We start from the raw sequence: 25809 nt of genomic DNA, 5'->3' as shown, positions 1-25809 counted from the left end.
CTCTAATTTACTTAAGCTTGCTGTATTATTCAAATTCTTGCTACTGAAACACAAAGAAGGCATACAAAGTACAAAGCATTGTTAAATGAAGCAGAAGCTTCTCTAATAAATAAAAGAGTTCCATGCTGCCCCAAAGCATCTTGTTTGTATTCTACTCAAAATAATGCAAGCGTACACCTTCATATTTTCTGCTATCAAATGAGCACTGAAGACTTACCTGATCCTATTCCATCAATGTATACCAAACATGCAGCATGAATAAAAGACATCATTGGAGAAACGTAAAGAACGCTATAGTCCTTGGCAGAATTCGACTTTTCATCCTTTGCCATGACATTCATAAAATTAACCCATGACAAGACATCTCGCACACTGAGAATACACTGGCGACCAAACTCTTGATTAGTTAGCCATTCAATGAAGTCCATCATGAGCTCTGCTATGTCTGCCCCTGAAAAAAAAAAATCATTGTAGTTATCAAATAATTTTATTGATCAGATCTATTGCACTGCTGTATAATAGGCATCATTAAAGCAGGTACAGCTGCAACATACATGGGTACTCTTAGAACCTAACAGGCAGAATAATTGTATCAGAGATAACAGATGATGGTCTGTTGCAGGACATTTAGGGAGGCAATATTTGTGAGAACATAACCTTTCTTTTGTCAGCTGTGCAAAGAAATTGGCAAACATCATAAGAACCTGATCTTTTTGGAATGGGAAGTGTATACTGCGGTGTGACTGCTGGCACTGTACCTTTGGAACATTATAATAAGTAACAACCACTCTTAGCCAGGGACAAATAATGCACTGGTGCTCAGACGCTCACAGGATGGCCATGGGTCACTAATATTACTTCCCCAGGGAGGGAGATAAAAGGTCCATGCCGGCCAGATGATTGGGGAGAAGGATGGAACACACACCTTTTACCAGGGGACGCCCTGAAGGTGCAGTGCTTATCGCCCCCATCACCCGAGCACCATGCTCCATCTCCTTCTCCTGCTCAGCACAGTGCTACCAACCCAGGGGTTGGCATGACTATAAAGTCATAGCAATATAGGTTTTTTTGAAACTTATAATACAATTGCTTTGCTTAGTTGATTTTTATAGTATAATAACAATAAAGCAGGCACTATTAGTAAATACTAAACTGTGTTCTTGTGGTCTCATCTTTGCGCACCGGGATTCTTCATGCAAACTCACTACAATAACTGACAAGTCAGTCCACGCCTCTGCTGTCATTACAGATCCTTGTAAATTCAAGTAACAAGACAGAATCAAGTGATTAATACCAAGAAAGCTGGTGAAGGGGCTGGAGAACAGGCCTTACGAGGAGCGGCTGAGAGAGCTGGGGTTGTTTAGCCTGGAGAAGAGGAGGCTGAGGGGAGACCTCATTGCTCTCTACAACTACCTGAAAGGACGTTGTAGAGAGGAGGGTGCTGGCCTCTTCTCCCAAGTGACAGGGGACAGGACAAGAGGGAATGGCCTCAAGCTCCGCCAGGGGAGGTTTAGGCTAGACGTTAGGAAAAAGTTCTTTACAGAAAGGGTCATTGGGCACTGGAACAGGCTGCCCAGGGAGGTGGTTGATTCACCTTCCCTGGAGGTGTTTAAGGCACGGGTGGATGAGGTGCTGAGGGATATGGTTTAGTGTTTGATGGGAATGGTTGGACTCGATGATCCGGTGGGTCTCTTCCAACCTGGTTATTCTGTGATTCTGTGAAGAGTGAAGCTGATGGCAGACAACGAAGTGACAGTTCTTTCAACACTTCACATTGAAACTAAGATTGAGCACCGAAGGGCTGGGGATAATTCGGCTACCTGGATGGTGAAGTAAATGCAGCCCTGAACTCAATTCCAGCTAGCCATACTACACACAATGAGGGAAGAACAAAGTCCAAAACATTTCATAACCGTCAGAGAGAGATGTACTTACAAGAAAATGGGACAGTGGTCTAAATTCTGAGGAAAGTTTAGCAGACTCCAAACTTTTTAATTTCTTATCAATGTTTGTATACAAACACAGAGAAATACCCACCTTGACGGTTTATTCCACCCAGAGACAATCCTGGATGAAGACTGTGTTTTACAATCTGTATCAAATCATCACGGCCATTGCTTTGTGGACACCATATTTCTGTAAACCTGTTGCGCAATGCAGGAGAAAGCTGCAAAGAAGCAGAATGACATAGTAATTCAAGTTACATTACATCACATTACTTAAAGTTGCAGTTAACTTAAAGCCTTGTACCCACAGTACTTGTAAAGAATAAACGAAGTGACCAAGATAGACCTTTTCTTCTAGTTTTGACAGGGTCACTTTGCAATAAAATCTTTGAGAGAAAACAGTGGCTGATAAATGAGAAAGTTCAAAAGAATATGGAAAGAAACTGAGCTGGCTTGCAAGTACTAAGGCTCCATTTCATTCTAGAAGATCATGTATCAAACAATGACTACGTAATCTCCCTTTGCTTACAGAAGCAAATTGCCACATGGAAATTTGCCTTCAATTACAACCAATTTCTGCAATTCTTCTCTTCCTCTGGCTGAATCAGTCCAGCAAAAAATCAATAGCATAAACGCAATGCAGAAATAAATTCCCTTTAAATATGTAGTTTTACAAAGAGTTGTTCTGTACTGTAGAAACCACTCTAAATGGAGCAATCATCATTTTCTGGTTAAAAAAATGTACAGCTATTTTTCAGTTCTAGCTCCCAACACTGCTTAAAATATTTGGTTTTGTTTTTTTCAACTTGTCTTGAAGTTACCTAAAGTCCAACTTCCAAAACAGATACTTTCTTTCATTCAATGGGAAATGTCTTTTGAGAGACATGTTCATATTCACTGAAAATAATAAGATGCTTCTAACTGTCACTTTCTGAATAGGATTAGGGAGAATAATCTTTTATGCAACTTCACACCACTCCAGACTCATGATAGAGCTGGATTTACTTGCCTCATAAGACACATTTCCTGTACATGAAATATTCTACATATCAAGCCTATCTAAAGTACCTAGAGGCCTGAAGTTTTCTTTGACATTCTGCTGAGTATTGACTTTTAATGTCAAAATGATAACACACAAGGAATGGAAAACAGATACATCCTAATTCTCCTTTAGAGTGATGAGGAAGTGCCTACTAGGAAGCACTGGACAGTAGAACTGGCATGATGCATTTTCGCACTAGACCTCCAATCACGTAAGAGCTAGTAAGACCAGAAAACGCATGTTGTACTTAAAATTGCTTTGACATTTACCTCCTTTTTCCCAAAGTCCCCTCCTGGGTTCATGGTTGCAAGGATACGAAATTTCTTTCCTGCAACTAAGAGTTCTACCTCATTATCCTCATCATCTTGACCACCTTTTTCTGCAAGTACCAACGTCTTTTCAGACTCAAGAACACTAAAGAGAAGGTTAAAAAAAACCAACAACAAATTTAATTAAAATCTCATTTCACATCTCAAAAGGTCACTTAAATGAACAATCACGTGAACTGGCCTGGTTAACTTTCGCTGCACCACAATTTGTATTAAAAAAAATCAAAACTGCTCATCCCCCCCAACTGAAAACATTTCTGATTTTCTTCAGAAGAAAACTCTACTCAAATCTTTTTGATAAAAGTTCACTTCGTATGATCCGTCAAAAGACTTGTCTAATAAAAAGCACATCCCGTAGCTCTCTTTACAAAAGCAATAGAAAAATTTATGTTCATACAAGCTAGATAAAATCTACACAATGAATCAGTCTTTAAGCTGACAGACTATCCATCTGAGAAGTGTTCTTTAATAGCATGGTTTTGGTGTTTTTGAGGGTTTGTCTTTATCAGTTGTACTTCAGTGTACACTAAAAGCTGTAAAAGTTTGAGCTGTTACTCCTTTAGAAAGACACTACTTAGTATCACTATCAAAACAAAGAGGTCAATTGAACTTCATGAAAGAATGATAGCTGCAATGATACAAAAGAAAAACCCCAGCTTGTTACAGCAAGTTTGGTTATGGTGGAAAAAGTAGCTGCTAATCATCTCAGTATGATGTGTAATCATAGAATCATTTAGGTTGGAAAAGACCCTTAAGACCAGTCAAATCGTTAACCAAGTCCAGCACTAAGCCATTTCCCTAAGCACCAAATCTACATGTCTTTTAAATACCTCCAGGAGCTGACTTCAGCAATTGTGAAAATCCTATTAAATGCCTCTGGTTGAAGATCAGAGGGGTCATTTTCAAAGTGGGGGAGGTCTTACAGTAGGCATCTGCTACTCACATCCAGATCAAGACGAGAAGGCAAACAAAGCACTATTTGGGTAACTTAAGCAAGCTTCAGGTCAACAGAACCCATCTCCTATAAGTGATTTCAACTATCCAGACATTTGTCGGAAGCTCACATGTCATCCATCAAGTTCCTGGAACATGCAGAGAACTGTTTCCTCATACAAATGTTAGACCTGACACTCAGGAATGATGCACTGCTGGACTTGCTCCTCAAACCAAGAAAACCTGCTTTGTAATATCTCAGTTAATGACAGCCTTGGCTGCAGTGATGACAATATTGTAGAGTTTGGTAATCCTGCTAAGCACGCTCAAGTTTAGTACTAAGACAAGGGTTCTAGATTTCAGAAGAGTAAACTTTAGAGCTCAACTAGGAGGGATTCTGTAGGCATCTTCCAAAGAGAATAAAGGCTTTAGCAAGTGTTGGGTTTTTTTTTTTTCCAAGAATGCTCTCCTGGAAGCACAAAAAACAGTTTACCCATTAAAGGTAAAGGAAGTATGCACAGCAAGAGACCTCCTTGGCTTAACTGTAATCTTCTGAGTCTGCTTAAAACCAAGAGATGCACACCAGAGATGGAAAAAGCAGAGAGAGGGCATTGCCAGGGTGTGCAGATGTGCAGTCAAAAAAGCAGAAGCTTTCAAATTGAAACAAGCCAAAGATGTCAAAAACTACAAGAAAAGGTTCTTCAGGTACATAAACAAGCAGAAACATAAGGGAAATACTGGTCTGCTGTTGAACAGGAGAAATGAATTAGTAAACAACCACGCTGAAAAGGCAGAGGCTCAACACTTTCTTCACCTCTGTCTTTAGCAGCATGGCTGGGACCCAAGCCTTGTGAACAAATACTCAGGTTGATGCAGACTCATGATCCATGAATAGTTGGTATGCAAACTATTACAGGAGCCTGACCCCTACAAATTGATGGGCCTTGACAATATCCACCCTAGGGTGTGTTAAGAAAGCTGGCTGACATAATTGTGAGGCTGGTCTCTCTAATCTTTGAGAAGTGGAGGAGATTGAGGGATGTCCCAGAAGACAGGAAGGCATCACCCCCAATTACAAGAAGGGTTTAAAGGAGGATCCAGGAATTTAGAGGCTCATTCGTCTTACTTTAGTCCCTGGTAAAGTTATGGAACAAAGCAAATGAAGCATATGAATGGGAAAAGTCAGAATGGATTCACCAAGGGCAAATCATGTTTGACAAACCTGATTGCCTTCTACAACAAAGTAACCTACTCGGTTGATGTGGGGCAAGCAGTGGACATCATCCATATGGATTCCTCCAAGGCTTTCAATACAGTTTCCCACCACGTCCTCCTAAAGAAACTGATGTGTCACAGTCTAGACAGTGATCCATGCAGTGGGCAGGGAACTGGCGGACAGGCCACACTTGGAGGGTGGTGGTAAACACCTCCTTTTTAAACTGGCAACCTGTCACATCAATACTGGGAGCAATGTTGTTTTAATATCTTCATAAGTGATCTTGATGATGGGGTCAAGTGCACCTTGACGAAGTTTGTCATCGACACCAAATTTAACTGGGGAGTGGATATTTTGGAATGGAGAGCCACCCTGCAGGAAGACCTGGATAGGCGGGAAGAGTCTTTAAGGTCTTTTCCAATGTCAACCATTCTATGATTCTATGATTTTTTTTCCAGGTAACTTAAGACATCAAGTCTTAAGCAAGACAAGGTAGTTTCATCTTGTCTTAACTTACTATCTTTTCCCCTAGCTGTAATTAGAATTTCAAACCGAAAAAATCACCTAGGAATTACTATGATTAAAACTAGTACCTCTGTCAGATGGATGACAATTACAAAAACAAAGCAAAGTTTCAGAAAAGTTGAAATGTGGACCAAGCTAGAGTTATTTGGATCATTCATTCCTTCAGCAAGAACCACACAATCAAGAGAGTAACTCCAGGAAACAAATGTGCCTTAAAAGTTAGATTTACCCTGCTCATGTTTGTAAAATGAACAGACACACTGAAGGTATTTAATACTAACATATTTAAGACATACCTGTTAAGTCGCTCTAGTACAGAATCATCAGCTAAAGAAATCTCATCAAGGAGGAAAAAACCCTCCTCTTTCATTGCTAAAACAAGAGGTCCATCACACCACTCAAAGAGTCTAGAGCCCTCACATTCCTCCTAAGAAATGGAAAAGAAAGTGAGAAGTTATTCATAATTGCTACTTTTTGCTCACATGGCCACGCTATCCGAATTCCTATCAATGCAAGACAAACCTGGTCTTTTGATCTCTGCCTGACTGGTCGCAATCCGCCCAGGAAGTCTGAAGTCTCCATGTGCAAGTGGCAATTCACTGCATATAGCTTCTGATTTGTTAATGCTGCAAAGATCTGACAAATGGTAGTTTTACCACACCTGTAAAGTAATTTAAGGGAAGAAAAAAAAAAGAACAGCTCACTTTGGATAGAATTCATACTTTCATTGAAGAGCTATGAGGCAAAGGCCAAGCATGCAAGTCTTTCTGCTCCTTTCCTTAAAGGAAATACATGCAAAGTGAAGACATTTTTGGAACAACTGTTGCTGACTTGCACAAGATGCCTTTAATTAAATTTAAATCAATACATGCACTGACATATATTTGCAGGTTAAAAGTCAAATTTATTTCAGCCTGCCCCTACAGGTACTCAACTAGCCTAACTTTTCACTAAACTGTTGATGCTATGTGTCTAGGCCAAGCCTAAGTCTGCGGGAATAAACCGAGGAGTACCTAGAGTTTTCATTTATTACTGAAACACTTTCAGTCCTCCCTTTTCTTGTGTTTTTCTTACCTCCTCTCCCACAAAAATTTACTTTCCAGCACATGAGCAGACAGCATCTACTTCCACAATCTCCTTAACAGTACAGGAAGGAAATGGCAGGAAAACTGTCTGACAGGCCACGGTCTAAGTCTGGTGGTAAAGTAGTAGCAAGGCTATATATTCAAGATTTTAAAACAAACATGCTCTCAAACACAAAAATGTCTCAATTCCGCAAAAGCAGCTTCTCCAGTGAGGCACAGTAAGATTCTACAGGGCACCTTGTGAAAGGTGGGGAAAGAATTCCAGTCATCTCAATTTTACTACTTTTTATGTAATCACTATGTAGTTATACATAATGCAGACAATCCCATTAAAGACTTGTGTTGAAAAAGATGCAATTGTTTGCTTTCAGTAGTGAAAAACAAACAATTAAGAGTTTGTTATGATAGAGACTTAAATATCCCAGATCAAAGAAATATTGAAGCCCATACAATCATTCTGTGTCTGATTTAGAGGCTGGTGCAGCACTACAAAGAACCAGAGTAAAAAGCAAGGTTACCCAGTGTCTCCCACCAGTAGTACTGGTTCACCAAACTCCAAGGCCCGTCCCACCAAAACGGCAAGTCTCCTCATCCCTTGAGTCCAGACAACATGGTTGAAATCTCTGTCCACCAATGACATCTGTGTGGAAGATTTAGCTGCACAACATAAAGCAATCCATCAGCTTCAGTCACATCTACAGAACTACCAGTGTAGTCCCTCTAGACAACTCACCCAGTATCTTTTTGACACTTTCCCCTGAGAAGAGAGACTCGGGATATATTTTTTTCTTGAAGTGCTTTTCAAGGACACTCTGAATAACATCCACCTCCTCCTGTTTCCTGACTCTGCCTGCTAGAAGCATAAAACCTATAAAACAGAGGAAGCAGAGAAAGCAATTACTACCTATTTTATCAGCAACAAAAAATTATAGTTCTTAAGAACTAGAGTTAGGAAGTAATTCTACAGATGCTCTATAAATCTAAGACAGCATGGCTTACCATCATTTGCTAAGTGCTGAAGCCAGTCATACTCCTTCTCCAGCTGTTCCGCCAATCTGTACCTTTCAGCCCAACGAAACAGATCCCGCAGGGTAATGAAGCCATGCTTCCCAGCAAACACAGTGGAGCCTCTGCGGTAAGACTGCCATAAGAACAACACACAAGTCATTTTTTTCATAAGCCTGTCCAAATACTTAAATACCTAACCAGAACTCTCTGATGTGACATGTCTTCAAACAAACTGTATAAAAAAAATCACGTCTAGTACAGTCACAACTCCCAAACTCAAATTACCTTTAAGTAGGTATTTAATAGGTATCAGGAACAAAACAATATAGATAACAATAAATAAAAACACCAAGAAGGAAATAGGTACCTGGAATAAAGCAAAGCTCTACACCAAACCCAGTGGCAGCACTTTGAAGTGTGCCCTGGTTTGTGCTGCTGCAATTGCTTTTAAATATGAGATAGTTTTACCTGCATATTAAGCGTTAAATGTTCGTTAAAAATGGGAGTGTCAGAACATATCCAAAATTACTGCGTAAAAATAATACTGAATTTATCATGACCCAAATACAGCTACAAATCCGATACTGTACTGTGGATCCAGAGCAAGAGATTATTCCACACATCAAATCTCAAGGCTTTTGGTTATTAATTTTTTTTGCTGCTAGCTTTCTCTCAAATCTGACATCACCTTCCCTATTCTCTATCTTAACCACCGAATCACTGAAGGTGAAGATACAAGGAATAATTTTTTTTACAATGACTGTGATGAAACACTAGAACAGGTTGCCCGCAGAGGTGGCAGAAGCCCCATCACTGGAAACATTCAATGTCAGGTTGGACAGGGCTCTGAGCAACCTGATCTAGTTGAAGATGATCCTGCTCATTGCAGAGATGTTGGATAGGACGACCTTTAAAGGTCCCTCCCAATCCAAACTGTTCTATGACTGAAGTACTTTGGTGGGTTCTCTTTACCAATCATGGCTTAGGTTTTTAAATGTGCCAGTTAGCAACACCTCCCCACCAGGAGGAATTTCTTTTACTTTGTGCTGAAACATGCTTGCATGTCTTCTACAAAATGAAGAAAAGCTCTCATACTTGCAGGTCTAACATGACTTTGACAAGCTTGCTGCAATAAGAAGGTGGCAAACTGCATCGCTTGTGCAGGATGGTTTCCAATTCAGCACTTGGCAGTTCATCAAAATGCAGTTCCACAAAACGATTTCTGAAGGCTCTGGACAAAACCTAAAACACAAAGATACCATTGCTTTAACTTTTTTCCTTTGACGTTCCTCTTGTTTTATATCTTCCTCTACACATCCAAAGGAAATACAGATAGTGTCATAGCATACAAACTAGCACATACACATCAATATTGAAAGAAAGCATAGGAGACCGCCTGGATAAAGACAAGAGCTTTACAATGTGTTGTGTTTCAACCACAGTAGGCAGCTAAGCACAAGTCAGCTACTCACTCACTCTCCTACAATGAGATGGGGAAGAGAACTGAAAGAGTAGAAGTGAGAAAAGGTGTGGGTTGAGATAAAAATAGTTTCATAGGTAAAGCAAAAGGTGTGTGCATAAGCAAAGCAAAAATAAGAATTCATACACCACCTCCAATGAGCAGGTAGGTGTGCAGGAAATTTCCAGGAAATCAGGGCTTTATCGTATGAGACAGTTATTTGGGGAAACAAACACCAAGCATTCCCCTTTTTCTTCTTCTCTCCCCACTTTTTAATGCTGAGCATGATGTCATCTGGTATGTAATATTCCTTCGGTCAGCTGCGGTCAGCTGCACCAGTTGTGTCTCACCCCCAGCTTCCTGCTCACCCCTCTGTCTACTTGCTGGTAATAGAGGACTAGAAGAAGCCTTGACACTGTGCAAGCCCTGATCAGCAATAGCTAAATCCATCCCTGTGTTATCAACACTGTTTTGGTCACAAATTCAAAACACAGCATCATACCAGTCACTATGAAGAAATTTAACTATTCCAGACAAAACCAGCACTAAATGGACATTAATAGCCTAAGACAATTGTATTCTCCAGTCTCTTGGGCAAGAAATGCTGAGTTCAGTAAAGCACTTGGATCTCAACCTCTCAAAATGAAGTAGAAATTTGGTATCTGCAAAACAAGCAACTAACCTAAACAGAACCCAGCTGTACCGAGTTAGTCCACAGCCACCTCACCTCTCTGCGTCTCCAGAGTTTCATGTTAATTCTGCGCTACACATCAGAAACTTTTCACATCACATTTCTTCTACGTATGAGAGAGATTCACTCCCTAGTGTTTCAGCTACTCAAAGGAAGAAATGATACAGACCTTTCTGCCACCATAGAGTCCTGGAGGATTCTGTGTAGCGAACAGCATAAAGCGAGGGTGAGCCTTGACCACCTCCTGGGTCTCAGTAATGAAAAGCTCCCTGTTATCATCCAACAAACGATTAAGAGCCTCCAGAACATCAGTGGGAGCCAAATTCAGTTCATCTAGAACAATCCAGTAACCCTTTCTCATTGCATCTATGAGGATGCCTTGGAGGGAACAGAAATAGTTACAGTCAAAAATCTAAAAAACTAAATCAAACAGAACCATGCATTCAGATACTTTCATCAACCAGTTTCATTCTGTATAAATGCTAATCCAGAGACAGAAGTAACAGTATTGGATTCAGAGACAGAATGTTGAATTCTTTTCTTTATGTCCAATAGGACAAGGATGATAAGACAAATGAACTCTTAAGAATTCACAGAAATTCACATTAGTGATTGTCATTAATATTCAGCTGCTAATATTATTACAATGGACAGGTGATCTGTAATAAAACAGACAAGTTCTGCAGAAAAGGAAAAAAAAGGCAGCGAAGTGAGACAGGAATTTGCAGTAAATACAATAGGCCCACACACCTTCCTTAAATACCAGCTTCCCAGAAGCATCCGATGTATAACAACCAATATATTCCTGGATATCAGTATGCTCATGATTGTTAATCCTTACACAATGGTTCCCAGTAGCAGCAGCCAACCAGCGAATTAAACTGGTTTTACCAACAGAGGTCTCTCCTTGAATCAGTACCGGATGAGTCCTAGATGGGATAACGAAATTAGTCATTTAGAAACATGAGTCAGATCTTTCACATATCAACATTATTTAATATCTTCACAGATCTACATTACCAAAATATCACTACCTAGCTCAGTCAGGAGTACCCAAGATCATACACTAACAGGGGAACATAAGTAACTTTACCTCCTAACGCTAACTGCTACCCATAAAGCTTTACATGGAAATGTAATGAAATAAGCAAGTTATTCTAAATACAATTTTCTAGATTATAATTTCAAGAAAACTACGTATGGCAGTAAAGCAGTTAAGGAGACAAGACACGCACATATAAATTCAAGTCACTGTATAACGAGAAGTTAACTATGAAGTAGAAGGAAAACTGACATTACCAAGGCCAAACAATAAAGGCTAGACAGGCACCAATACCCGAGGCCCAAATAAACATGTTTAGCTTATTTTTTTAATGGAAAAGTTGAAACAGACATACCCTGCAGACACAACTCTGGCAATATCTTTCAGATTAAGCTTAACCGAAGGAGTCAGCACATAAGTCTCATCTACAGTAGGTTCCTTATCCCCAGCTGAAATCCAGTATCCTTCTATAAGTATAAAACTCCCTCCCTGGGGTTTTGGTATTTGCTAAGGAGACACAACAGAAAAAATATTACACAAACAAGTTTCAAATTGCATGTGAAGACAAATAATGTTACACCACTGCAACACAGTCTTCAAGAAGTTGTTTTAATTTAATCCCTGAACACTCCTGCAGTAAATGCAGTCCCCTTGTCAGTAAATGCAAATTAAAAGAAAAGCCCGACCAGGTTATTTCAAGGTTGCAAAGCAGGCATCTCTGCCAGCACCATGAAGATAAAAAATTTAAAAAAAAAAAAATCTCTTAAAGAGTCCTAGCACTACATTTTGAAGTATATTTCTAAGCATGAAATTGGTTTGTATCTTTTTATCTAATATGAAGGGATTTATTCTGAAACAAATACAACTGGCTTACCTCGTCCCACCAGCTCAATTCCCCCTGCAAACTCATGCCAGACTCCCAGAATTGGTGAAATTCTTCCTTTCCCATTAGGGACAAATCACAGTGCTTTCTATCCATATGTTCTATATTCTGAGTCAAAAACTAAAATGCCTGTGAAAGCTCCTTAAAAGTCTGAAAACTTTACAGTTGGCGTCACTGTATTAAGCTGCCCACACCCCACAATGTTGTATTTATTCAGACTTCTGTATGTCTTCAAATTAACAAATAAACAAGCTAGGATATGGACATTTCAAGCAGAAGTAAAAAATTACAAAGAAATAGTATTAATTTTTCTTTGTTCTTGTTTTTGTAACGTGAAAAACAAGTCTGAGAATGAAATGTGTAGGAAAAGGGCAGGAAAAGGCAACTCAAAATAAATTCTACTCTTAACACTAAACAGCTTTATATAGGATTAGTTACTTACCTGCTTGAGAAGGCTCTTGATGTTGCCAGATACTATATGCTGGCAAATTAGCTTTTGAACAACTGGGTGAGAAACTCTGTCAAGCTGCGTCAGGAAACTCAAACAGAAGCCCTAAGAAGAAGAGTTATTTTCAGCGATAACATGAAAAGTAATTAGAGGAAAAAAAAAGTAGATACTAAAGAACCATATCTGTTAATATTGCACTTAGAACAAAGGTTTTCTTTCACCCAAACAGTCTTTGCAGTCAATACACATCAAAACAAACGCCAACATAGACAATCACCTCATACAGTGAGCGTGGTATGCTGCTACATGGATTAGATGCTGCAAATCTCAATGCCCTGCAAAGCGTACGGAGACTGTAGTGAGGTCTGTGGCCAGTTCCATCCACCAGCTTTGCTTCTGCTTCCTTTCTCACAGATAAATAAAAGCTGCAAAAATAAACAGTGAAACCACTTCCAGTTAAGTGGTGCTGTTACTGATCAGAATTGTACTCTAAGGAATTCAACCCAAACAATGAGCACTTCAGCTTATCTCCAACTGCCACTTTTTCTAGAAGTTCCAGGTTAGGAAAGCCACACCAAACTCTGCCACCTGTCCAGTCAGTGAAGCAAAGCAACAGAATACTTTTAGAACCATATTTTTGGGTAAACTTGCTATACAGAGAATGACTACAAACTCAAAGCATTCTAAACATGTAATAGTTCTTCAAGTGAGAAAATACACCTTAAACTAAGGGAAAGAAAGGGAACTTGATGAATACATGAGACTTTCACTAGTAGGATCTACAAAACCAAACCATTTTAGTTTCTCAGATAGCAAACAACTGCAACAATAACACTTTTTTAACTAGGGTCAACAAAAAAGCATTGCTGAGTAAGAAAAAGCCTATTTCTTCTACACAAGCACAGAAACCTTCAGAATGAGGAGGATGGATGTCAACCCCCTTTCATTTCCCAAGCCTACGCAGACTGCTGCATAGGGAGCATTACGGTGTTTCCAAAAACAATCTAGCCACAGGCTATAGACACATACTTTCTTTTTGCAACTTATTCCATCAAGCATTTAAAGAGATTACAACCAACTTACTTCACAATTCCTTGTACTGTATTTTTGTTCACATTCAAGCCTCTCAAATAATCCATGATAAGAACCTGCAAGTCTCCTTCACTTCTCAATTCTTCCACATAAAGTTCAGTAAACCTACAAGAATCAATTCAACCCGTAACACAGATATTCAACAATAATAAGAAAAATCACATTACATATGATTCTCCTGGTATATAACTCCTAACATTTTACAAGCAGCAGAATACTGACTTGTCAAACTATAAGGTTGTGCAAAAATAACTGCCATTTTTGTCACCATAAACTGTGATGCTTATTTTGGATTAAACTTTTATTTAAGAGTGTTTTTAGAGTGTACCATTTTCATGTGTGAAACCCACTCTACTTACTTATGCTTACGGTTTTGTTTTCACTGTTTATTCTTTTTTATATTACATTACCAAATTAAAGACGGGAAACAAAGCTAATTTGAGCGGTTTTGTTGTATGAATTCAAGAAGGGACATGAAGCAGTGGAAACTGTTTCAGTATCAACCAAGCATTTGGCTAGAGGACCATCAATGAATGTACAGCTTGATACTGGTTCTAAAAATTCTGTAACAGAAATGAAAGCCTTGAAAATGAGGAGGGCAGTGGACGTCCTTCCGTGATAACATGACAACCAATCGAGGGCCAGTACTGAAGCAGACCCACACAAAACAAGCCAAGAGGTTGCAGAAGAACTAAACATTGACCATTTGATATCTGTTTCACATTTGCACCAAACTAGAAAATCAAAAAAGCTCAACAAATCGGTTAAGAGAAAATTTTTGACAAAGGCAAATATAAACTCATTTAAACTTAACATGCCATGCTAAAGCTGAAGTCCTCTTTCATCTGTATTACACTCACTTTCTGTCCTTTCACTACTAAGCCAAGAGAGATAATAACAATAAAATCTTACTTCTCCACTAGTAACAGCAAATGACTAGCTACATATAGAAGGAGCATCTCTATAGCCTTATATAGTGTTTACGACTCTGATAAGGGACTACACATGAGAATTGGTACTCATGAGAGAAACCACATCAAATACAAACACAATATCTTTGTATTCAGGCACAATTAGTACCGAAGATTGGATTTGCCACAATTCCAGTTTCCTGGCAGCAACTTGGATGTTTTAAGATCACACATCAACTATTTTTAACATCACACATCTGCTCCACCATACAAACCACCTTCCAAGTGAACAAGGCTAGATATTTAGCTTTCTGCAAGGATCATGAACACTTCTGAGTTAAAGAGAAAGGCTGCTGAACAGACACAAAGCACTTTATCATGCCCATCAGGAACACAAAATACTGCAGCAGCATTCCCAGGCACTGACAGCCATGTAAAGAATGATCATTCTTCTGCCCTCAGTGATAACGCTCTACACTACCGCTAGACCATTGCTTCATGCTCAACTACCTTACAAAAGTCTTTTCCTGATGCTATTTAATAAAAAACTTCACCATGATGTGGAAAGAGCCTCTCACAAGAAGTTAATTAGAGTACAGACTTGATATCCTCAGGCTCCAAATAAGACATTCTTCACTGGGTCAACTTGTGAAACTAGTTAAGCTCCAAAAAAGACAAAGTAGTTTGACAGAGAATTGTATTTCCTACCTATTTCTTATTCCTGGAGGAAGATTTCTCTTTCCAACATCTGTAGCTGGATTCATGCATGCAAACAAGCGAAAATCAGGGTGACGGACAAGAGGCTCTAAAGGAAGACAAAAACAAGAGAGACAAGGTTAATCCTAAACCCAGGATACTTGTTATTTTAAATTAGGTTTATTTGTCCTAAGTCAGTTTTCTATTACTGCATTACTACATTTTCTTAAAATGCCAGGGTGACAAGTTTTCCTAAAATAACTCCAAGTAATTTTATCAGTTTTCTCTTTAGAATGACCACAGGCAAGAAACTTTGACATTTATTTCCGCACATCAGGATGTTACAACAAGACCAAGTATTTAAAAAAAATAAAGCCCTGAACTTTGAACTCCTGAGTCTCCTTCAAAACAACAGGCACCGCTTCCCTCAGCCAGTAAGAAAACCCAGCCTAGGAAGCACATAAAACATTTGTCCTTATCTGTATCTCCCAAACACAGTATTCAGAAATTGCGTTTTGGTTTTTTTTACCTTTAGGTCTGTACTAGGTCTGGCTAGGAATGAGTTAACTTTCTTCATAACAGCCCCTATGGTGCTGTTCAAAGGACACCAATGTTTTGGCTACTGCTGAATTGTGCTGGCACAATATCAAGGCCTCCTCTTTTCCACCACTCGGCCCTCCTTCCCACAGCAATTGAGGTAGTAGTGACCAATAAGATGGGAATGAAATAGAACTCCCACTTCTTGCATGAAAATGTCAATTCTAGAAAGAACACGTAATTCTCTTCTGCACACATTCACTTTAGTGGTAAATGTTCGCAACTTAATTTTGAGTCATATAGGATAGGGAATTCAACAAACTACATAGTAAGATAAAGCATAAGCAAGCACAAAAATAGTACCTGTATCTCCTCTGTCTAGCAACACCAGTGACCCAGATGATCCTTCCAATAAACCACTCAAGCATTCTAAAGTCTCTGCTGCAGCCAAGTTAATCTCATCCAATAAAATCCACTCTCCTTTTTTCACAGCTTGTGCCAGAGTACCCTAAAAATAAGATGAATCTGTAAATCACATCAACAATAGTGATACATCAACTAAAGCATCTGTATACTGAAAACGCTTGGTTTGCAGTCCATGGGTTGATTAGACAAATGGCAATTTCAGACCTTTTACAGCAACAGCAGTTTTACTGCTCTCCATCAATAACAGCAATTATTTCACAAGTCATAGAAGTCAGCTACCACTCCTATCAGCTACCACTGAAATTGGCTCAGATAAAACAAGGTTAAGCTCCCTTATTTGTGCAACGCTGCCTGTCAGTGATATCCATCATTGTGGTGCATAAACTTCACTGACATCACTAGGAGAATAAAGACTGTTCATCTTAAGATATCCAAAGGCACAACAATATGTTTCTCAGGAAATTAATAATATAATTCTATCTAGTAAGTCAAAGGTTCTCCAACTACTCATATAATCATTTTTGAGAAAGAGGACTGGTCAACATTTTACATATTTAGGATAAAATTTCATATCATATATGCAGACTAACAGGGTGACAAGGAACAAACATGCATAAACCACCATTAGGTTTCCCCTAATCACACCTAATGTCATAACAATATTATACCATGGGCTTGAAACATTTAAAAAAACAACACTTCTAAATAAACAGCCCAGGATTCTTCATATTAAATCCTTCACAGTAACCCCCAGGAAGAAGCATATCCCACTAGGGACTGATCAAGACATTTTTTCTAATCTCAAAAGAACAATCAGCAGTATGTCATACCACCTTCTATTATACCAGTTCTAATACCTATTATACAGCATTGAATTAATGTGTTACCACAAAATATGCTTTCACCCCATTCCTCATCTAACCACTGCTTCCTTTAAGCAGCGGAGTTCATTCCACAGAGTTGTCACAAACAAGTTTTACTTCACAGCAAGATTCCTGCCAGGAAGTTATTTATATAATACTTATTGCAAAGGTTTTTAAATGCTCCTCCTTATTTCTCCTAGCATCAAAATGTAAATTTCTACATACCTCAACAAATGCAAAAAGAAGAGCATTTTCTGTCATTTTCATCTGTTGATGAGCATCATTCAGTTTAAGACCAAATGCCTCCCACTTCTCCTTCAGTGGTGAGCCTGAAAGCAAAACAAATCTAAGCTTGTACCATCAGAACAATAGCATGAAAAAAAAGGTTTAACAGCAGTATTTGAATCAAGCTGTTTGAAGCACAGATACAACAGTAAGCTTGGCTAAGCAATGAAAACATTCAAGCTCTACAGATGACATCTCATGAATTTAAAAATATTCTTTTTAAATCAGCAATATTTAGCTGAGCATTATTGACACATGGGTACAGATCATTTGCTATTCATTCCAGCATGTCCTAGCTTAGGAGCAAATACTTATGCTGGCAATTCACTTGTTCCACTCTCCAACTCCTAGAGACAGAGAGAGGCATCTCAGAAAAATAAAACCAAATTCACAGACCTGATGACAGAGCATGTTAACAATGGACACTTCAGTATCAGTAAAAGCACTGTTGCTTATCAGTTATGATATTATTTACTACTGCACCTATTTCAGTTATTTGTTTAAAGTCACAGTCTGAGGTTTATATAGCATCAGAATGTCTCAAGTTGAAAACTTAGCAAGTTACAGACTCCAGCTTGTCTTAATTTAGGATTGTCAATACATGCAACAAGTGGTCTTCAAAAACCCCATCTTTTTTTACATTTGTGGGCATTTACCTGCATATTCAGAAGAACCACTTAAAAGAAAAGACAAGGTTCATAATTAATTTTACTTGGCCCATACTGAATGAAAGCTGTTAACTTCACTTGTTCAGTGGGTCTAGAACAAGAAACCATCCCATGCAAGGCAAATTATTGATATTGTTTCTGTCCCAAAGGGGTTGTGAAGTATGAAACAAGAACAACTTATTTGAAGACAAAACCATAGTGAAACAAAGTAAAGAACTAGGCAAGTCAGCATCACAGACAGTGAAACTAACGTCACCAGCAAGGTCTTAGAGTAGTAATGACTTGAAAAACTTGCTAAGTCAGCTATTTGGGCTTTAGGGTTTTCTTGCTGTTGTTTTGCTTGTTTTTTGAATAGGATGTATTTGTGAGATCTAATGAGGTTCCAGAACTAAAAGAAAGCACAAATGCATTCATATGGAACACTGTTAGTCAACCTTCGCTCTGTCAGACATCGCTAAAACAGTGAAGACTTTGAAAGAAAAACAAATTGCTTTTTTAACAGCATTTTGAATGCCTTGCCATAGACAAACTGCATTTTTCAAAACCAGAAGTAATAGAGTGATAAAAAAAAAATAAAAAATTCACCACTGTATCTACTCTCTGCAATAGTTCACCACTAATGTGTGTTTGATCAGTCTAAATTCTTACCAGACGCATTTTCTTTTACTTCCTTATTAAGAGCAGATTTATGAATATGCTGCATTAGTTTTAGCAGATCATGCCAACGTTTCTGCCTGTAGCAAGTCTGAATGTGTCCCAAGAATGTCTGATTTTTCTTTCTAGAAAATGTCTGAGAGAAGAGTTCTTCAAAAGACTCCCGCAGAGGCAACCAGATCAGCCTGTTATCCACAGGCTTGTAACTGAAGAGAAGCAAAAGAGTAGTTATTTGTGGCACAGGAATCAGCATCTGCAAACTAACAAAACCAGTTACTGAATTTGTGTATGAAGGAAAAATGTCTTCCACAGTTTTTTTACACAACTAATGAGCAAAGTAAAACCGCACATATTTATATACACTCCATGAGTCAATTTCATAAAGACAGGATCACTCTGATATGTAAAAATATTTGTACTACTACCAACCTCTGAGTATCGTATTTGTATTGAACACCTGAGCTATTTAAAGAGATCATGGTTTGTGCTTTTGAATTACTTCATCACATGCAGCTGTACACATAATTCAGCAGAACTGCTTCTGTTCTTCAGCAAGCACAGGGTTTCTGCGTGCAAACATACTTCTTATGAAATTTATGCTACTATGAAAGACATATCTCTAAAAACAATTCTGTGAGAACAACAACTATACTTCTGTTAGAAGCTTGTTCCGATACTGCCAATTCGTTATGCAGAACAGACAAAACAGTAGTCAGTGACTCACCCCCCTAATAGATCAGCTGTGTCACTTTGTTGGTTCATGTTGATAACCTTCAAATTATGTCCTTAAATACAAATAGAAAGCACCATCAACTTGCGGGGTTTTTACGTTGGTCATCTTTTAAATCATCTTCATATAAGCTATGGTCTTCATACTTTGCTTACCTGTAATATGAGCAAGGTACTGAACAGTTGAGGTTTTGCCAGTTCCTGTTTCACCAACCAAAAGCACAGGCTCTCCTTTCACAACACAAACTGCAAGCTGTTCAATCAACACTGCAGATGGTCGGGTGGCAGCAAAAGTTTGTTTTGCTCTGAAAAAACAAAGGAAGCAACTGAAAACTAAGATTCATTAAGGGCCTCATTTCAATTTTACCTTACTCTAAAGATAAAACCTAGAAATCCAGGCATTCCAAGGTACTTCCTGGCCAATACAGTTAGTGCCACATAAAAAAAAAAATCTCCTTTTACAAAGATAAGGTTCATTACAATCGCCGCGGATCCACACTGTTTTGAAGAAACTCTAGTTGAAAAGACGCTGACAACCTCCATGCTTTAGTTTGCCAGAAGTATGATGCAGACAGCCTTGAAGATACACAAGGTAAAACTCGGAACACAAGAGAAAACTCATCACATCCCTTTCATTAGTGAGAATATCCAATTTGCATTTTTTCTTCTAAATCCTGTGATTTCCAAACTATTCTATCACACCACAAAATATTTCAGTTCACATGGAAACTACAAGATATTCTACCTGTGTACAGTGAGAGCCTGGGTTTGTTTCTTCACTAGATGCACTCGTCCAACGGAGACTTCTTGTTCCTGTATTACAATTTCTGGTTTATAGAGTTCACAAAAGAACTCAACCTGTGAAGAAAGCATCAATATTTCCAATACTGATGTTGCCTATAAAATCACGCTAAGAATAATCATGCTATGCTACAAGTATTACTTTGCACCAAGCTAATTCTTCATAATAAGACTTTATATTTTGCAGGTTTTACACGCTCATCACCTAAAATGCTGAAGGTCCTCAAAAGTGTTATTGTCTATACAAACATCTTTGCAATGCCACTTGGCAATGGGTCTATGCCATTGTATTTCTCTTTTATCTACTTCCATTGTAATTTAACTACATAAACTCGAACATGGGAACAGTTATCTTAACTAAGATTAACAAACAACCTCTTTCAAAAAAACTTTGGCTAATACCTCTGTGTAAACAAGGATATTTTGCCACTGGCAAAGGATAATACATTTCTGTAGTGTAATAATGCAAGGGAAGAGGTATAAACAGGAAAATACATAAAAGTGTCAGGGATACTTCTGTCCACCCAGCTGGCAAGTTTCTCCATCTTAAAGTAAAAAAATGAGAGAATTTCTTCACAAACTTCTATAATCATGAATAGTTGACAAAGTAATGAGTTAGCTCAACTCAGCCATTTATATAACATACTGTTAATATGTAGACAGTTACTAGCCTCTAGAGAAGTACTTGATTTTGGAAACAAGTAGTAAGCAATGTTATGTTTCTCTCTGTTCTCAAATTCCTTTAAGTCAATAAAGTTCACTGCAACCACCAAATAAAAAACCCACATTCTTTACTACTCTGTGCCTCTAGCAGTATCATGTACTGAGGTAACTGTGCTGCTACAGCTGTGTGATCCTTCAATTCCATGATGAGGCCATTTGCAATCTGCTGTGAAACAGGATCACTGCAACTTTCAAAGAAAAAAACCCCAACACTGCCAAAACTAAAACAGGAGAAAAAGATATTATAGAGAGCAAAAAAGTGTTTGGGGCAAAGAGATGAGCATGATTTTTATGAAAAATAGCAGAACACTTGTAAATCAATCACATGAAAAAAAATTCAAGTCATAGTATTACCAATAAACATCATGTTTACTACAGCTCAACATACCTTTTTCTTGGAAATATTTAGTTTACTTCCAATAACTTTTGCCATTTTCTGTCTGTTTCCTTGGTTGGACAGCATGGCTGTGAAACAGTCTAATGCCTGTTAAGAGGAAAACAAACTGATTTATTCAACAATTTTTTTTTAATGATGATTCTGCATATATTTATATGACCTGACATGCACCATATTAATTTATATGAGTCTGAATCCAATCCAGCCATGGTAAATAAAATTATCTCACTGTCCACAGATCCAGTCAAACAAGAGAGTTCAAAAGGATGCAATAAGAACTTCTAAACTCTGTACTGCAGAGGGTTTCTACTTGAAGTAAAAAAAAAAAACTTTTCAATATCCAGTCACAGTAGCTATTTTTAAATGAATGGAGCAAACTGGAGAAGCAAGTAAGAAAGATCCCTTATGTTAAAACTACCTGTGACTGATACACAAACAGAAAATTCCAAAAGTGGAATGTAAACTGATCCACAGAAAAGTAGGAAAGAAACCTTACAGTAGAAGAGAAGACCTTAAACTTTTACTCTCAGTCATGTGCAAACCCAGCTCAGATGAGTTATAATTACGCCAAAGCATATGACAGTAGTAAGTGTGGACTGGCTTTCAGTACTACTGCAAACAATTTTCCTAGTAGTAAGGAAAGCCTCCGATAGATTGATCACAAACATTCCAACTACAGTCCAACTGCTTCACCTAAAACTAAAAGTAAATTCTCATCTCGTATTCCCAAAGAGAACGTTTTAAGATAGAATGCTAGAATTTGGGTAAGCAATTTCCAGATCAAGTCTTACCGCACCTCCTGAAAAATATTCACTGCTGTGTTTGAAGAATTACTGTCAAAGTTGTAAGCAATCCTGCTGCACCAATTTAGTAAGTCTCTAAAAAGAAAAATGAAAACATTTGGTACAAGCAGGCCCAAATGTATAGCACCTTCTCTAATATTCAGCTTAGGTGATGATGTAATCTTCTAACAATTGCACATTTAGCTGTTGTATAAGTTGTACATGTGAATACACATAAAAATAGGATGCTAATTCTAAAGAACAGCTGAGCACATAGACCAATAGCGTTGTTTTCAGATACCTTGTTTAAAATAGATAATACATACTGCATTTAACCATAAAGCAATTACGAAATTTGAAAAATGAAAAGCAGCAAGCTTTTTGTCCAGAAAGGTCTAAACACCTCATTTTTCAAGATGAAAACACCTTAACAACAAGAAGGAAACATCTCATTCTATAAAAACAATTGCTCTTTTAAAATCAATGGCATTCTTATGCTTCACCAAAATACCAGGTGCTAGCCACACCTAGTATTAACTGACTAATACACCAAGCACTACTGGTTACAGAAATCCCAAATGAGTAGAACTGACATTTGGTATGAGAGGAAGAAATAACCAAACATCAAGCTGTACTTCACCATAAAAATTCTGAAATGATTAGGATGCTACAGATCTCAATTTCCAGTCATATATAAGTTAAAACACTGCATCTAATAGGAAGTTATCTAAATAAGCAAATGTATAGAACTGCTAAAAATGCTGTCTATTAGCTATTATGAGACCATCACACAGTACATTTCATTTAACAGTCCCCAAGTAGTATAATTGGCATTACGTGTTAAAATGAATTCAGAAGTAATCCATATGGCTTGATACCAATTCAGTACCACATATAACAAAACCTACAGATTTTCCTAAAAAAAAAAAAAAATTTATAGCAAATAGGAAGCCCTAAACAGTCCAGATTGATATTTAAGATACATTAATCATTATTTTTAAATGAAAAAAGGATTTTTACAGTTTTTATGAAATTGTAGTTTAATTTTATTCAAGCTTTTACCACTATTTTAAAAAAAATTAAGAAAAATAACAAAAATAAACCCTTCTATCTCTGCAGCTAGTTGACTAAACTTCCTTCCAATAAACATATAAGGCAAGACAACCTTAGAGAGAGTTCTCGCCCTTCCAGATTTGGTTTCCTATTTTCTGATATTGATTCTGATGAATCTTCTGGTATGCGCCTGCTGCCAGAAGCATTGTTTTCTGATGCCTGATACTTGTCTCCCGTAAGGTGAATGTAAATGTCTAGCAAGTGATCAGTTACAAGAGCAAGGTTGGGGTATCTTCTTTGAAGAATCTGGAAAAAAACAACAACAAAAAAACAACCAACAATAAAACATCACCAAAAAAAACTTCAGCATTGGAAGGAAATCACCAGTCCTCCAAATGTTAATAGGATACACTTCAACAGACATTCAAGCTAGCAAGCTGCACAAAACCGCTCTCTTGTAACTTCTCATTTGAAGAAAACCGAAGTAATTGACTTGTCTATGCATTTTGACGCCAAAAGTGATTTGTGCTAACTTAACTCCACTCTAATTCATCTAATAAATATATTTGCACAAATAGCAACGGGAAGAACAAAAGATATATACAACCCTAAGTAAACTCAAATCATGATCATACAACTTTACAACTGATAAAAGTTTTACCTCCTGTCCTCCTTTTTATTACTGGATTTTTTTGAGCATTCAAATTGTCTATTTACTGTGCTGACAAAGCCACATTAAGGAGCTAATTCTTCTTCTGTAGTTTCCTTGCAGCTCATTTCTCTCCATTAAAGCTTGCCAATCAAAATTATTTCTTCCCAAAATAAGATTTTCCCAGATACAGGCCAGGAACACAGGTCCTACACTGACAAACTGACTTTTAAGATTAACCAAAAGAACATGAGTCTACTTTCAAATCAAGTAAATGGTTTTCTACCAGTGTGTCGTCTTCTACTACTAGTAAAGAATCTTGCACAGTGTTCAATTTATTTATTTTTGTGATTTGAGCTAAACAGTTACAAAAAAAATAACTAAAAGAACCTAGTGATACATGACACATTTAACAACAAAGCCTCCTTTTTGCTTAAGGTTTTGAGCCCAAAGCCAAGTTTTATTTGAATATTAATCCTTTCTGGAGGTCATCTTTGACATCAGTTTGGCCAGACAACCTTCTGTAATACTGCTGCCTAGAATTCCTGCCCACATGAATCTACTACTTGTAGTAGAAGCCTCTACAGCAGACAAGTATGCGTATCTGCAGCAAACTACCTGCAGAGACCTCCCCATGAATCTGTTTGCGTCCCCTCCAATGAAATCTGCAAGTATGAAATAAGTGCTGCTCTTGCCCCATTCCTAACAACTGGCTGACAAATGCCAAAATGGAAAAACACAGATATTTAGGGTCATTCACAACTGCGCTGGCTGCCAAACGAGTTCCAAGGACTGAATGAATACTATTGAAAAAACTACCTTTTTCATTCTAGAAAATTCAGAACTTTCTCCTCTACTTTTCTGCTACAGACTGTTCACTGTTCACTGTCTCCTTTTGCCTTAGGCAAGGCTCTTTAAAAAACTGGATCCTCTTCTGAAGCTCTGTATCACAAGGAGAATCTCTAGAGAATTCTATTAATTCTACTTTAATTAAAGCCATGGGCTACTTTGTTTTTTTTCAGGAACTACACAAAGCAAACATTCCCTAGAGATGCTAACAGAACACGTCAATAGGAACAGTTATTTGTAATTAACAAGTAAGAAACTACTTTTCATCTCAAAGCTCAGAAGCAAAAGACTGGAGAAAGCTCAATTTTTTTTTTTTTACTTTTTCTCTCTGTTTTTAAATCTGTGTGGGCTACAAAATGACAAAAGTAATTCGATTCATAGACCCATTCAAAGCAGAAACTTGTTTGCCAATGCAAGTTCTATTAATCTTTGTCCAATTCACTTCAAATTCTTTTGGCAAGGTGCCCATTTATATATATTTAAAATCGGTAGGACAAATCCAAAATAAGGGTGTATTGTGGAACTTGAAGATAAAAATATGGATCAAATGTATTACTGCAAAACATTTATTACTCTTAATTGCAAGAGCTATTGATGCACCACAATAAAGCAACAGACACCATACCTCCTTGAGTTCTCCTTTGCTCATGTTATCCAGATGTATTTTGGTCCAGTGTTTGTCCAGAAGAGCAGCATGGCCGCTTTGCTGCCTGTACCAACCTCCACCACAACTGAACATCCTAAGTCAAAATAACATGAAGAAACACAGCATGTTGTGTCTTGCAGAACAATTCAACATTTTCAGTGCGCTCCTGTACATCAAAGAACACGTTGCATGCTGCTGCTACAGCACAGTGTGCATACTTAGAGTACTCCGTTTGCCACCGTATTGTCACGTACCTTACTATCTCTGCTTTTCAAATTGTCAGGGTTTTTTATCATAGTGTTTTTCATGCTGTAGTGCAAAAGTCTCATTGCAGCTACTTACAGAAAGATGAGAGATGATAATTTAAGAATACAGAGGATTCTGTATGTTGCTTCTGATAAAGAGGAAAGCCTGACAGAGGTGGCCTGGGAAATACCTTCC

At 37.9% G+C, this 25809-nt stretch overlaps 1 protein-coding gene across 1 annotated transcript in view; it reads right to left on the bottom strand.

Annotated features, from left to right (window-relative positions):
* Nucleotides 1-25809, bottom strand: part of MDN1 (midasin AAA ATPase 1) — a 102174-nt gene that overhangs the window by 60457 nt on the left and 15908 nt on the right. The window contains exons 9-34 of the mRNA XM_069851305.1: nucleotides 25348-25462; nucleotides 23337-23530; nucleotides 22186-22267; nucleotides 21381-21476; nucleotides 20214-20326; nucleotides 19625-19773; nucleotides 19464-19524; nucleotides 18734-18945; nucleotides 17358-17461; nucleotides 16207-16351; nucleotides 15319-15415; nucleotides 13691-13804; nucleotides 12885-13032; nucleotides 12602-12712; nucleotides 11632-11783; nucleotides 10985-11163; nucleotides 10404-10612; nucleotides 9180-9326; nucleotides 8076-8217; nucleotides 7810-7944; nucleotides 7595-7733; nucleotides 6514-6652; nucleotides 6288-6418; nucleotides 3258-3402; nucleotides 2038-2167; nucleotides 218-451 (exon numbers count right to left, since the gene is read on the bottom strand). Coding sequence (XP_069707406.1) covers nucleotides 218-451; nucleotides 2038-2167; nucleotides 3258-3402; nucleotides 6288-6418; nucleotides 6514-6652; nucleotides 7595-7733; nucleotides 7810-7944; nucleotides 8076-8217; nucleotides 9180-9326; nucleotides 10404-10612; nucleotides 10985-11163; nucleotides 11632-11783; nucleotides 12602-12712; nucleotides 12885-13032; nucleotides 13691-13804; nucleotides 15319-15415; nucleotides 16207-16351; nucleotides 17358-17461; nucleotides 18734-18945; nucleotides 19464-19524; nucleotides 19625-19773; nucleotides 20214-20326; nucleotides 21381-21476; nucleotides 22186-22267; nucleotides 23337-23530; nucleotides 25348-25462 — 3623 coding nt within the window. The remainder of the gene's footprint in view (nucleotides 1-217; nucleotides 452-2037; nucleotides 2168-3257; nucleotides 3403-6287; nucleotides 6419-6513; nucleotides 6653-7594; nucleotides 7734-7809; nucleotides 7945-8075; nucleotides 8218-9179; nucleotides 9327-10403; nucleotides 10613-10984; nucleotides 11164-11631; nucleotides 11784-12601; nucleotides 12713-12884; nucleotides 13033-13690; nucleotides 13805-15318; nucleotides 15416-16206; nucleotides 16352-17357; nucleotides 17462-18733; nucleotides 18946-19463; nucleotides 19525-19624; nucleotides 19774-20213; nucleotides 20327-21380; nucleotides 21477-22185; nucleotides 22268-23336; nucleotides 23531-25347; nucleotides 25463-25809) is intronic.

Source organism: Phaenicophaeus curvirostris, chromosome 2 (genome assembly GCF_032191515.1).
Source record: "Phaenicophaeus curvirostris isolate KB17595 chromosome 2, BPBGC_Pcur_1.0, whole genome shotgun sequence".
In the NCBI taxonomy this organism is placed as follows: domain Eukaryota; kingdom Metazoa; phylum Chordata; class Aves; order Cuculiformes; family Cuculidae; genus Phaenicophaeus; species Phaenicophaeus curvirostris.
Note: the sequence above shows the minus strand (reverse complement) of the source record. Positions and strands in the feature narration are given on the sequence as shown.